This window comes from Schistocerca nitens, chromosome 1 (genome assembly GCF_023898315.1).
Source record: "Schistocerca nitens isolate TAMUIC-IGC-003100 chromosome 1, iqSchNite1.1, whole genome shotgun sequence".
NCBI classification, from domain to species: Eukaryota; Metazoa; Arthropoda; class Insecta; order Orthoptera; family Acrididae; genus Schistocerca; species Schistocerca nitens.
Genome location: NC_064614.1, coordinates 1,299,860,032 through 1,299,873,971, shown reverse-complemented (window position 1 = coordinate 1,299,873,971; position 13,940 = coordinate 1,299,860,032). Strand labels below are relative to the sequence as shown.

The 13,940-nt window shown below is 37.9% G+C and overlaps 1 protein-coding gene across 1 annotated transcript in view; it reads right to left on the bottom strand.

Moving 5' to 3' along the window:
- LOC126202413 (protein flightless-1) overlaps positions 1-10,565 on the bottom strand; it is a 194,232-nt gene extending 183,667 nt beyond the window's left edge. The window contains exons 1-2 of the mRNA XM_049936864.1: positions 10,362-10,565; positions 1,960-2,070 (exon numbers count right to left, since the gene is read on the bottom strand). Coding sequence (XP_049792821.1) covers positions 1,960-2,070; positions 10,362-10,424 — 174 coding nt within the window. The 5' untranslated portion in view covers positions 10,425-10,565. The remainder of the gene's footprint in view (positions 1-1,959; positions 2,071-10,361) is intronic.
- Positions 10,566-13,940: the final 3,375 nt, after the last annotated feature.

Here is a 13,940-nt window from a genome sequence, read left to right as displayed (position 1 = left end):
CTTTAAAACATAGGCCCAACAGTTGTCTTTCATTATACAACATTACGTGGCCCTTCATAAGACAGTGCTCCGCCACAGCAGATTTCTCAGGCTGTAATAATCACAAATGGTGATGGTGCTCAATACATCTATAGTTGGGACGACCTATTGTTTGGACACAATGGCAAAGGATTTGGAACATGCTGGTCATCCTCAGTCCTAGGTCATCTTTCACCAAGCCAAGGAGTACTTTAACCTTGGCTGGTTGATCCAAGTATATTTTTAAAATGCTATCTGTCTTTGAAGACAGGTCCGCAGCACATTAGGAGACCCATCAATCTTCTACTGGTTCTAATGAATGTTCAAACTCAAAGGCATGACAGAGCTATTTGTCTACGTAACTATTCTGCTTGAACTTGAGCTTACAGTTTTCCAGCTCTTGTGTCAAGCTTCTGCATCTGAGATGATGTAAGCCCTCTTTATGTCAGTTTTTGACAAACACCATGCCCTGGAGTCCCATCACCCTTTCTGTAGGCCAATACATCTAGAAAGGAAAGCTCTCAAACACTTTTCATCTTCCTTGTGAAACTGATGCTGGAATGAAAGCAATGAAAATTATACAGGAAACAATTCAGAGCATCTGTTATATGTAGCCACAGCACAAAGATGTCGCTGATGTACCTCCAAAAACAGGCGTGTTTTAAAAACATCATCCTCAGTGCCTTTTCTTCAAAATCTTCCATAAATAAATTGGCGACTACTGGGGATAATGTTCCTGCCACCCATACCCACTCAGTATGTTTGTCATTCAATAAAATCTATGTCAATGTCATAACATGATGACAAAATTTTGTCAGTTTGATGTCCAGTTTTTAACTAATTAACATCAATATTCTTCAAGAAAAAGAAGAGTTAAAAAAGAAACTACAACAAGGCTCACAAGAAAACCACAGAGACCAAGACAAGAAGACTTCAACCACCGGATAAAGATCATAGAACTGGAAATATGGTGTTAACATTTTCTGACATGAGGCCTAAGAACAGATGCTAAATACTTGACCAAACTGTAAGTGGGCACATTAAAACTACTCACAATGGGATACAGTGCAACAGCTTCTTTATGAACTTTTGACACACTGTATCATCAAAGTGAACAGCGGCATTAGGCTTAAGCACATAGTCCGTTAACACACACTTCTTCAGGAGTGAAGGTACCTTTCCTTTTACTAAATTGGTATGATCATTCTGCAATCTTCAGTACTTTGAGTGCTTCAGTAAAAAAATGTTTTTGTCTAGGTAATGGTTCATTGAAAGGAGAATCATTGTGTTAGCTTTGTCTGCTGGTAAGATTAATAAATTCAGATCTTCTCTCATGGAGTGGATTGTTGCCCTTTAGACAGATAAGATATTACTGTGGGGAGGGGGATGTCATGTGTAGACAACTTCTTGCCTGATTTCTTCTGGCTGGTCCTCAGGAAAGTTGGACACTGCTTGCCCCCGTGGGCAAATAAATTCAGTGATGGGAAAACTCCTCGGCATAGGAGCAAACTTAAGGCTTAACACTGTTTTAATGTGTCACAAATATCTGTTAAAGCAAACATCAATTAAAATCACAAATTATTCTAACCTTTCACAATTCAGTATTCTTTCCACTACAAACTACACAGGATTATAGCTGGCCACCATCAGGTGGATTTAAATCAATTAATGAGCCACGAAAGTACTGTGTTTGATTTTCACATAACCTGTGCCATCGACCTTCAGTGTTACAAGAGTGCTTTCAGTTGTATTTACATTATATTCACTTTCTATACAAGAAAGAAGGAAAAACATATTGTGTCTATTTACAATAATTTGTAGTTTCAATTAATATCCACAGTTAAGCATAATCTAAAATGTTCTTATTTGAAGAAGATATTGAAGGCAAAGCAATTTTATTTCAGTATTCAATAGATGACTATGTCAAATTCTTGTACTTACTAGCTTAAGCAGCTTCCCAAGCTCTTCTGGAATTTGTGAGAGGTTAGTTCTATCTAGTTTCAACCATTGGACTCCTGTCATAAGACGCACGGCCTCTGGAAATCTTTCATTCTGTAAATAACACAACAAAACACCTGTAAGTAATGCTGAGTACCAATTCTTCATCAATATAAGTAATCCATTAAAAATAAAATATACCAGCTTAAAGTCAATTACAGTCTTTAAATAGCTCACTGATATGCATTGCAGAGCACTGGTGTAGACACACTGAACTGGAGTACAGTCTATATATTGGGGCAGTGCATAAGTTCATGATATTTATCTGTAAGTTAAATCAATAGGACAGATACACATAACAGACATTTTAGTAATCAGTAATATATTTTCCTTCACTATTTATAACAGCCTACCAACACTGGGGTAACTTTATGATTCCATGATTGTTGAAATCACATGGTTTTGAGGCAAAGAAATTGTTGTCATGTTTGGAGCACATTTTTATCCAGAAAGTAAGTTCCTTGAAAGTTGTTTGATAGAGAGTAGAAAAGGTGGAAATCGGAGGGTGCAAGATCAGGTGAATAAGATAGGTGCAGAACGATTTCCCAACCCAACTCTCATACAGTGTATTTTGTCAACCCAGCAAAAAGCAGGTGGGCATTATTGTGGAATGGCATCACTTCACAAAGTCTTCCTGGTCATTGTTCTTCGATTGCACCTGCAAGATGTCTCAGTTGTTGACAATAAATTTCTGCAATGATGGTTACACCTCAGGGAAGAAATTCGTAGTACACCACACTGCCACTGTTCCACCAGATGTATAACATATCTTTTTTGGATGCACACATACCTTTGTATATCGAGTTGCTGCTTTGTATGGGCTATGTCAGCACAAAAGCACCACTTTCATCACCAGTAATAATACAGGAGAGGGATGGTCAGTGTTGTTCATGAGCCATTTGATGACAAGCAAATAGAGATGCATTTATGGCCATCTGCTGTTTTTTGTGATTTTGGTTTAGAGCATGCGGTACCCATACACATGATTTTTGACCTTTCTCCATTGCATGCAAGATGGTGGAATGACCACAGTTCATCATGTTTGCTATTTCTCGAGTATAATGATGTGGATCATTGTTGATTACTGTATTTAATTGATCTTCATCAACTGCCAAATGTCCTCCTGAATGTGGAGATTCACTAATGTCAAAACAATCCTCCTTAAAATGAGAAAGCCATTTTCTTGCAGGGCTCTGTCCAAAATGTCTCTGGATGCCTCCACTGCTGTCGTCTGTCTATTCAACTCAAACAAGAAGAATATGTTGGAAATGTTCCAATTTCTCCACTTGGCACTCCATTTTCTAAGAGTCCACAGCTCCATTCACTAATCCCAATTGGCAAAATGACAATATGTACACTCAAATAGCAACAGTGAACAACAAATAAAATGAATGGCAATTGATAAATAAACCCATAGGAACCAGAATAGCAACTTGCAACAAAAAGATGCTACGAACTTAGGCATGAACCTAACTGTACTGTGCTATCATAACATGAATGTCAAGTTGCTACTGTAAAGCTACCTTAATGGGTGCTGGATCATGTATTTACATCTCAAGTAGAATACATCTAGAGCCAGAGAAGATCCGATCACAATTAGTGCATACAAAAATTTTGAACTGGCAGCAGTTCAACTAATGAAGCTAGAAACACTGAAGAAGTTAAATCATTCCGTGCATGTATTGGTTACCTAGTGGTAACGTGGACAATTTTTTAATAAGTTAGTGGAAGTTCTGAAAAGAGTCCCAGCCTCAAAAACTAACACAACTAAAATGTGGAGACATACAGGGTGTTTCAAAAATGACCGGTATATTTGAAACGGCAATAAAAACTAAACGAGCAGCGATAGAAATACACCGTTTGTTGCAATATGCTTGGGACAACAGTACATTTTCAGGCGGACAAACTTTCGAAATTACAGTAGTTACAATTTTCAACAACAGATGGCGCTGCAAGTGATGTGAAAGATATAGAAGACAATGCAGTCTGTGGGTGCGCCATTCTGTACGTCGTCTTTCTGCTGTAAGCGTGTGCTGTTCACAACGTGCAAGTGTGCTGTAGACAACATGGTTTATTCCTTAGAACAGAGGATTTTTCTGGTGCTGGAATTCCACCGCCTAGAACACAGTGTTGTTGCAACAAGACGAAGTTTTCAACGGAGGTTTAATGTAACCAAAGGACCGAAAAGCGATACAATAAAGGATCTGTTTGAAAAATTTCAACAGACTGGGAACGTGACGGATGAACGTGCTAGAAAGGTAGGGCAACAGCGTACGGCAACCACAGAGGGCAACGCGCAGCTAGTGCAGCAGGTGATCCAACAGCGGCCTCGGGTTTCCGTTCGCCGTGTTGCAGCTGCGGTCCAAATGACGCCAACGTCCACGTATCGTCTCATGCGCCAGAGTTTACACCTCTATCCGTACAAAATTCAAACGCGGCAATCCCTCAGCGCCGCTACCATTGCTGCACGAGAGACATTCGCTAACGATATAGTGCACAGGATTGATGACAGCGATATGCATGTGGGCAGCATTTGGTTTACTGATGAAGCTTATTTTTACCTGGACGGCTTCGTCAATAAACAGAACTGGCGCATATGGGGTACCGAAAAGCCCCATCGTCCCTGCATCCTCAAAAAGTACTGGTCTGGGCCGCCATTTCTTCCAAAGGAATCATTGGCCCATTTTTCAGATCCGAAACGATTACTGCATCACGCTATCTGGACATTCTTCGTGAATTTGTGGCGGTACAAACTGCCTTAGACGACACTGCGAACACCTCGTGGTTTATGCAAGATGGTGCCCGGCCACATCGCACGGCCGACGTCTTTAATTTCCTGAATGAATATTTCGATGATCGTGTGATTGCTTTGGGCTATCCGAAACATACAGGAGGCGGCATGGATTGGCCTCCCTATTCGCCAGACATGAACCCCTGTGACTTCTTTCTGTGGGGACACTTGAAAGACCAGGTGTACCGCCAGAATCCAGAAACAATTGAACAGCTGAAGCAGTACATCTCATCTGCATGTGAAGCCATTCCGCCAGACACGTTGTCAAAGGTTTCGGGTAATTTCATTCAGAGACTACGCCATATTATTGCTACGCATGGTGGATACGTGGAAAATATCGTACTATAGTGTTTCCCAGACCGCAGCGCCATCTGTTGTTGAAAATTGTAACTACTGTAATTTCGAAAGTTTGTCTGCCTGAAAATGTACTGTTGTCCCAAGCATATTGCAACAAACGGTGTATTTCTATCGCTGCTCGTTTAGTTTTTATTGCCGTTTCAAATATACCGGTCATTTTTGAAACACCCTGTATTACCACATGTGTTAAGTGTGAAGTTGGTAATAATGTCCCAAACATTTTGAACACTTTTAGCATGGCACGAATGTTAAACTCTGCTACTTTGAGTGGTACCAAAAAGTTCAGTATCAGTCTTCGACTATGTGCTATTGTAAAGTATTTATACAAGCCCTTAGACACTCTGATCATTACTGTTGGATAATACAGCTAAAGACAGGTTTGGTAAAGCCAAAAAAACTGCAGGCCTACAATAAAGATCTTCTCAGGACAAAAAATACATACAGTTTGTAGATCATTGGCAAATCAATCCTGAGTTGAAGTCTGTGTCAAAGATAATGTAGTGCTTAGTTCTCTGAATTCATTGTTTTAATTTTTGATCATATTAATGAGATCCTAGATCAGAGGAAAGGCAGCATTGATCATAAATTTTTAATCTGTTTATTGTAGATTGATTTAAGCTATTATGTAGCTATCTTCCATGAAATAATATTCACGTCATGATGACTCATCGCAAATATAATTTCACATGGTACCACTTGAAGTTAGAGATACAGAGGTTTCTTATCTGTAACATCAAATGGTACCTTGTGCAATTATATGTATCATGAGTCATCATGACTTGGATATAATAGCACTGAAGATAACTACACAGTTGCGGAATGCAATCTGCAATAAACAGATTAAATATTTACGACTTATTCTTCCCTTCCTCCGATACTGGTTTAATAAGTCAGCTAAAAAAAAATATATATATATATATATATATATTGTTTTGTAAGCAACTCATCTTACTTCTCAACATAGTCTCCTTTGAGAGATACACGCTTTGTCCTGTGATCCTCTATCTGTTTCATCCCACTGGAATAATAGGTTCTGTCAAACTCTGCAAAATACTCATTGACTGGAACCTTCACTTCCTCATTTGACAAAAATTTATAACCAGCAAAAAAAAGTTCAAAGTTAGGGAAAAGGAAGAAATCACTTGGCACTACATCTGGTGGATGAGGAGCCCAATTCATACACTTTCCCCATTGTTACTGCTGATATGTGGGACGGTGAATTATCCCGGTCAAAGAGTACTTTTTTTGCCAACATTGGTCTTTTCTCAGCCAAAGCGAGTTTCAGATGATCCAACACTGACGCATATTAAGGTCCAGTTCTGGTTCTGCCCTTATCCAAGTAACCTCTAGGGATTATTCCTTGGGAATCCCAATAACCAGTAGCCAGCACTTTAACAGCTGACAAAATGGTCTTTGCCTTCTTCAGTTCACTTTCACCAGCCTTTGTCCATTGTTTTGACTCTGATGTTCAATGACAGATCCAGATTTCGTCAACAGTCACAAAATGGCACAAAACGTCTTGTGGATTGTGTTTAATCACCACAAGACATTGTGCTGAAATGATGTGTCTGATGCACTTTTGGTCAACTGCAAGCAATCGAAGCACCCACCCCGGACAAACAGTTTCTTCATAACCAATTCTCCAAGCGGGATATTGTCCACTCAGTTAAGATGCCTGCAGTCTCAGCAATCTTGTAAATTTTTATTTGGTGGTCTTGCAGTACCACGATTTTTTCAATCATTTAGTTTGTGATGACCTCACTTGGGCAGTCAGAGCATGCGTCATATTCAGTGCTTCTCCAACCATGCTTAATTTCATTAATCTAAAAGTAAGTGATCTTCAACAATGGTGCGGAGTCCACATGAATTCCATCCATTTCTGTTTTGATTTGAGCAGCAGTCCAATCCTTCAAATGAAGATGCTTAATAGCAGCATGAAAGTCGTTTATATCCATTTTCAATCACAGTCGACACATTGACCAATTACAATAGCTTTCAAAAATGAACCGTAGGCTGTACATTGTGAAATTATATGGTCAAGCTTACTAGTCATGAATGGGCAGCAAATACGTTACATTCTTCAATGGAAATTAACCATACTTTTCAAACCATCTGCACACAAGATATCAACTGAAAACTGAGTATGGTCAAAAGAACATTGTTGAACAGGGCCCAACCTACTGAGGTAGTGCAGTTATCTCTCTGATCTCATACTCAGAAAGATGCAGTTTGCTCTGTCTGTGCATCTTTTTCCTGAATCATTTAAGGTAAATGCCTGGACAGTGCCTTCTGCAAGACCATGGCCTACCATCTATACTATCATTGTAAAAACCTACTTACATATTCTGTGTGTACATATATTTCAGATAAACCAAGATGTTCAATGCCACTCATCGGCTTTGACCAATTATGTCACTCTTACCAAGCCCCAAGATGCAATGCAAAAACATAGTTTCAATACCTTAACCTTAATTGTTTCCATGGTGCAAAAATACAAACATCAAGCACAGAAAATACAAATTCTAATAACAAACAGGCTGTTGAAGTTAATGGGACTACTGGAAGAAAGTGGGGGTTTTGTGCTAAAATCTAACACAACAAATGCGAAATCCTATTAATAGTCAAATATACAGAACCTAACTGTGACATAAACAGGGCAAAACAATACAATAGTTTCAAGAAAGCTAAAAAGAGCAATAAAAGCAAACAAACTGTAACTGGTACTGAGAGCATCAGCTGAGCTGGTATCGAAAACATCTGCTGAGCCATAAAGGTCAACTAGAAAGACCAATACCACTACAAAAATACTAAATCAGATCACACTACACAGAGCCAAAAGGAAAGGCCAACTACATTTTGCTAAATCATTAACATAACTAAAGGCAGTATCAACAACAGTAATTAACCTACATAAGTAAATTCGAAAGACCAATAGGTTACCAATACAAAAAAAACTAAACCAAATAGCACTTTAAAAAAACTCATGAAAGTAGTCTTGACACACGTTGAAATCTTATCAAGATCTGACTGAATATTTAGGCCTATGAACTTTTCCTCCGACAGAAAACTGCATTATCTGCAAAAATCCTGATTTTACTATTAATATTGTCTGCAAGGACCCTCAAATTGTCTTCAGGACAGGGAAGGAAATCAGCTATGACCTTTCATAGGAACCATCCCGGCATTTTTCTTAAGTGTTTCCTGTAAATCAGGGAAAACCTAAATCTGTATAACTGAATGCAGATTTGAACAGTCATCCTCCCACGTGCAAACCCAATGTGCTAACTGCTTCGCCACCTCGGTCGGTCCCACATACACTGGACAACCTGGTTTGAGGTGTAACGACTTTGGTCAATCACATATCTTCTCCTCAAACAAAACACTTCTTACACTCGGCAATTAACCAAGACCTCAAGCAAAGCTAAAGATCAGTATGTCACCACAACCAGGTTTTTTAACTTTCATATTAGTAGGATTCACCAACTCACAATCAAACTGTCATCATCCATGTCAAGCTGAATGTTCAGTACAAGTCATCGGCTTTGGCAAGTGACATAATGTTAATGGCTGCAATCGAGTCACCTTTTGGCACATATATTCACCATTTTGTTGTTAGTTGGCAAAGCTAACAAGTAAGTGTGAAGGGGAAAGGGGGGAGGGGGGGGGGGAAGAAGCCCGCTATGGTGACATATTAATCTGTATTTTAACTTGAGGTATAGGTAGGTCAGAAGATAATTGTTTGGTTGTGAGTTGGCAAAGCCAATGAATGTGATACTAAAAAACCTGGTTGTGTTGACACACTAATCTTTTGCTTCGTCCGTTAGAAAAAAGTCACCACTAACATGTTGTAGTCATCATATTGTTGCATGCTTCCAATGTCCCTGGTCAAAGCTGACCACTCGTATCAAACATTCCTCTATATCCCACCATCATAACTAACCTAGACCTTGCACTAAGCTATATATCAGTTTATCACCACAAACACTTTATTTTGCTTTCACATTCATTGACTTTGCCAACCAACAATAAAACTGTGAATAGACGCAAAAAAAATATAACATCACAGCAGTGATTAACATTTTCACAGTGTTCGAAGCCGATGACTTGCATCAAACATTCCTCTTGACTAGATTCAAATTTAACAATCATGGTAATCATTGCATCATAATTGAAATGACATTTAGTTTATGCTTCCGAGAGCACTACTGAGGAGCAAGTGATATTTTACAAAACCAACAATAGTCAAATGCATCTGTAGTTATGCTCAATTCTTAAGGTGTTTTTATTTTGTACCCATACATGCATCTATTTATTGATTTGATATTGTGAGTCCTGGTCATTTTCCTCTCCTTCGACAAGCACTGCATCTGAACAATAAGGCACATGCGTGGAATGCAGCTCATTCCAGCCAACTGACAACACAGTTACAATGTTTGCACAGGAATTTCTCCTGACAATAGCTTAGATTTATAGGGGTTTACATGCTTTCAAAGCCAGTGTCACTGATTATAAAATCCTATGAGTCGCTAGACCAGGTCATATGCCTTTTCAAACTTCTTCCGTGGTAAACTTTCTTCTTCAAGAAAACTGTTCAACCATCGAGGGAAATCAGTGCAATCCTTATGAAGATCCCAGCAGAGGGAAACGTGGAGCACTGAAAGACTTCAAAGAGAAATTGATATAGCCTAGCTCAATAGATTTTATCAACAGCAGCTCACATTGCTAACACTATTGAATGACTGGCAGATAGCTCCTCACTTTCTCCTAGAATTAACAGTTCATACGTCTTAGGGCCAAATGTTAAGAAGTGGCATACAATGCGTAAGTATCTAAACATGAATGCCAAATGTTAACAAAACACAGGCACACACAGTATCAACTACAAAAAATATAGTGACACTGACAATGCCCATCGATATTTCTCTAGGTGTGAGAGGGGGCAAATTTTAAAAACCTGCAGCTCAAGTATTGAGCATAGTGGTCAACAACATCTATTGCTGGAGATCTGCCCCACCGTTTTCGGGGTGACAATGATAAACGTAATTTGTTTACAAATTTTGACTAGTGACAACTTATTCCACCTTTTATAAATAACAACGAGATCTGTGGAATAACACTCACGAAGCGCATAAGCTGTTCCGGATGCAAAATAGGAGCAACTGTTACTACAAAATGAATTAGTAAAATGTTTACTTACACTGAAGTCATTTCTTGTGAAGTCAACACCTCTAACAAACGGTAACACGCCAGTGTTCGCCATGGTGTTAATTGACAACTTTCAATCCCTGATCATAAATTATCTATTCGTCACAAACAAATACTATTCCGCACAAAATTCTAAAACTTCACACACGCCCACCCATACACACACCAAAATCAAAACAACCCATGACACTACTTCACCTTGGCAAAGATACACTATCCACATACCATAGATACTCCGTCAAAAACAGTTTACACTGATAATTTAAAAACTAAAATTACAAGTTTATGTTGTTACCTTAATAACTAACAGATTCGACTACAACAAACATTAAACGGCACTACGTGATATCATATTATAATTTTAAACGTAGTATTACTAACACACACAATCCACAAATGCATAAACAAATCATTTACTGCTGACAATAAAAGTGTTATTATAACTTCAATAAAATCTTTTAGCGAATAATAGCGATTCTGTACAATTTTCTTTTAACTGTGAAAGTATCGGTGTTTGTTCAATATTGTCGTTATCGAGGAGGTGTGATTGTTATACTGTGCATTATCAAACTCTGAGCGCTGTCAATATATATACTTGAAAATATAATGTATTTAAAGCAAAACTTACATACAAAAAGACCTCTCATCACTCAAAATCACACAATACACAGCTATGATACAGGACAAAAATTGGATGTACATGTTCAAAGCGCCAACACAAAGTTATTTCAAAACAGCCTTATCCATCCTAGTATCAAACTATACAATACCTTACCAGATACCATTAAACGCATACAAAACATTGGTCACTTCAAATCTAAACTGAAGTCGTACTTGGTTGATCACTGCTTTTACACAGTAAATGAGTAACTACAAAACTAAATTTTTGTGTGTTTACCCAATGTAGTCTCATTCAGAAGAAAATTTGTATGTTATCTCTCTGTATATAACGTAAGAACATTTATTTAAGTATTCATCATTAATTGATATATTAATGTGTGTTATTGTGTACAAAGGTATATTAAATGTAAAACTGTTAATATTAACAAAAAAAATCCAAATATCTCTTGCACATTGTGCAGCTGTAGATTAAAATGGATCAATAAATAAAAAATCATTTTTTTTAGTTCACGTCAGACTGCTGTTGGTTGTGCATGGATTGTGTGGATGTATCCTACCGGTACTGGCGTACTTTTGTGGTGTTTTAAGTAAATGTTTTGTTTCAAAGTAGCATTTGATGTTTTATCAACGTGGTAGCAGATTTGCGTGCTCGGTTAAGTTTTCATGATGTGCTAAGGCTATAGTCGATTTTGACGTCGCTCGACGCTGTAAAAGAGCTAAAGACGGAGACAGTGGCCAACGAAAGACAGCTAGATACAAATATTCTGGCGAAGAAAATTGAGGAACCAGGAAAATTATAATGAAAAATATTTTAGAGTCTGACTAATCTTCGATGTGTAAATGGTGAGCTGATTAAACCAGAAGAAACTGCGCGTAATTAAGGAACCAATCTTGCTAAATGAACCAAGCCTTTGTTGCATATTGGGACTGCTAGGCTGCCAAATAGATCTGGGATAAGCAACATCAGGTTTTTGACATTCAGTCAACTGAAAACATTTACAGTGACCTTTGTGTGCGACTTATACAAACCTTGCACAAAGAGTTCGATTATATGGCACAATTTGTTTTCAAAGAAGAAAACATGAAATGAGTTACAAAAACGATTTTTAGATTGGGAGCTGAGAATAACAAACCGTGATGATGAACATGTTAACACACCACTGACGTCGAAAATTAAGGTTAAAAAACAGCAACAAAGGGATGACCAAGCTTCATCTGAAGCTGACATATCAAAAACATTTCATTATAACAAGAATAAAGACAGAAAATGCCTTCCTTGTTAAAAGGATTGTAAAACAAGTGGTGCTTGTTTTAAACATAAGAAAAATGGACGTCCATCAAATGAAGGTGCTAGCAGAGACAAAAGAAAAGATTGTGGCACGTTGTCACCTAGTCTGACACCAACGGGAATTTCAAGAAATTGTAGCCAGACATACTTCAAAAATTAAGAAAAAAAGTTTTAATGGTGAGACACAAGAATTTTTCTGTTGATGTTACGGCAACACTGGCAGTGTTGTAGCTGTTTCACTGCACAATGCACATCACAGCTATCAAGTGAGGTATATTTAAGTGGAATTTATTTATTTATTTATTTATTTATTTATTTGAACGAGAAGGCTATAATGACATGAAACATAATTTCCAGTGAAGTAACGAACAGGTTAAGGGACGAATTTTTGGCAACTCGAGGTATTTATTAAGATAGACAAAATACCTCATATTATTTAACACTTACATAAAAGCAAATACATTATCTGTACACAAATGAGGTGCAATTAGCACAGCAAAGATTTTCAGTTCCAGTGCAGAAGCAAATGTGCATTTAAGTTCGAAGGTTTGATGTAAACTCTAGAACCTTGTCCCTAGTAGAGACCACAGGAAATGACAGATAAAAGTAAAAGATATACAATAGCAAGGCGCAGTCTGTGTGAAGGAAGATCCAAAACTGAGTGATGACTGAATGGAACAGTTCACATGGACTGACTGGCTACCACAAAGCAGTAGTACAACATACAGGGCACTTATATGTGTCACTACACTTGGAATTAATGGCCGCTGGAAATCGGAAGGTGTCTCTCCAAAGCAACTTGGGAAGGCTAAGGGAATGCACCGTCTAAGCCACAAACAGCTGGACTGCAATTCGATCCTGCTCGCAAAGGTTTGGCACTTGCAAGCAATCCGCCCGAAGAAATGCTCACGAGATTTGTCCTCAAATAGTCACAGTGTGGCGGCCCTCAGGTCTTTGTTGAAAGCACTGCTCCACAAACGAAGGAAATGGTTCCCAAAGGAAAGGTCTGGTTCACAAATGAAAGTAGGAGCATTTTCATTTCATTTCATTTTATTATCTTCCTGTATATCATTTACATGATGTAGGAATTGTCACAACAAAGTTATCATACTAGTACAAGTACTACAGACATAACAATGGAATTTCACTTTCAAGGCATTTTTTAAAAGTACAAATTTAGATATATAAATTAAAATTTTTGGCAATAAATTTACACACAATCAAAGTACTCATCTATGTCATAGAAATTTTTGCTTAAAAAGTAATTTTTAAGCTCAGTCTTAAATTTTACTTCACCTATTATTGCCTTCATGTACACTGGCATAGCATTGTAGAGTTTTATTCCAAAATAACTTACATGCTTTTGGGGGTGTGTTGTCCTTACCCTTTCTACATACAAATTCTTACGAGTTCTAGTATTATAATTATGGCAGTCCTCATTTGTACGTAGATTTTTCATATGTGCTCTTGTACACAGAATGCTTTTAAAAATATACAGTGATGGTATTGTGAGTATTTGCAGTTCTTTGAAAAGGGGCCTACAATGAGTTCTTGGAGAGTTATGTGTTATGATTCGTATAGCTCTTTTCTAAAATTTGAAGATATCTGTTAAGCTTGATTTAGTTTTACCCCAGAACACTATGCCGTAAGACACGATGGACT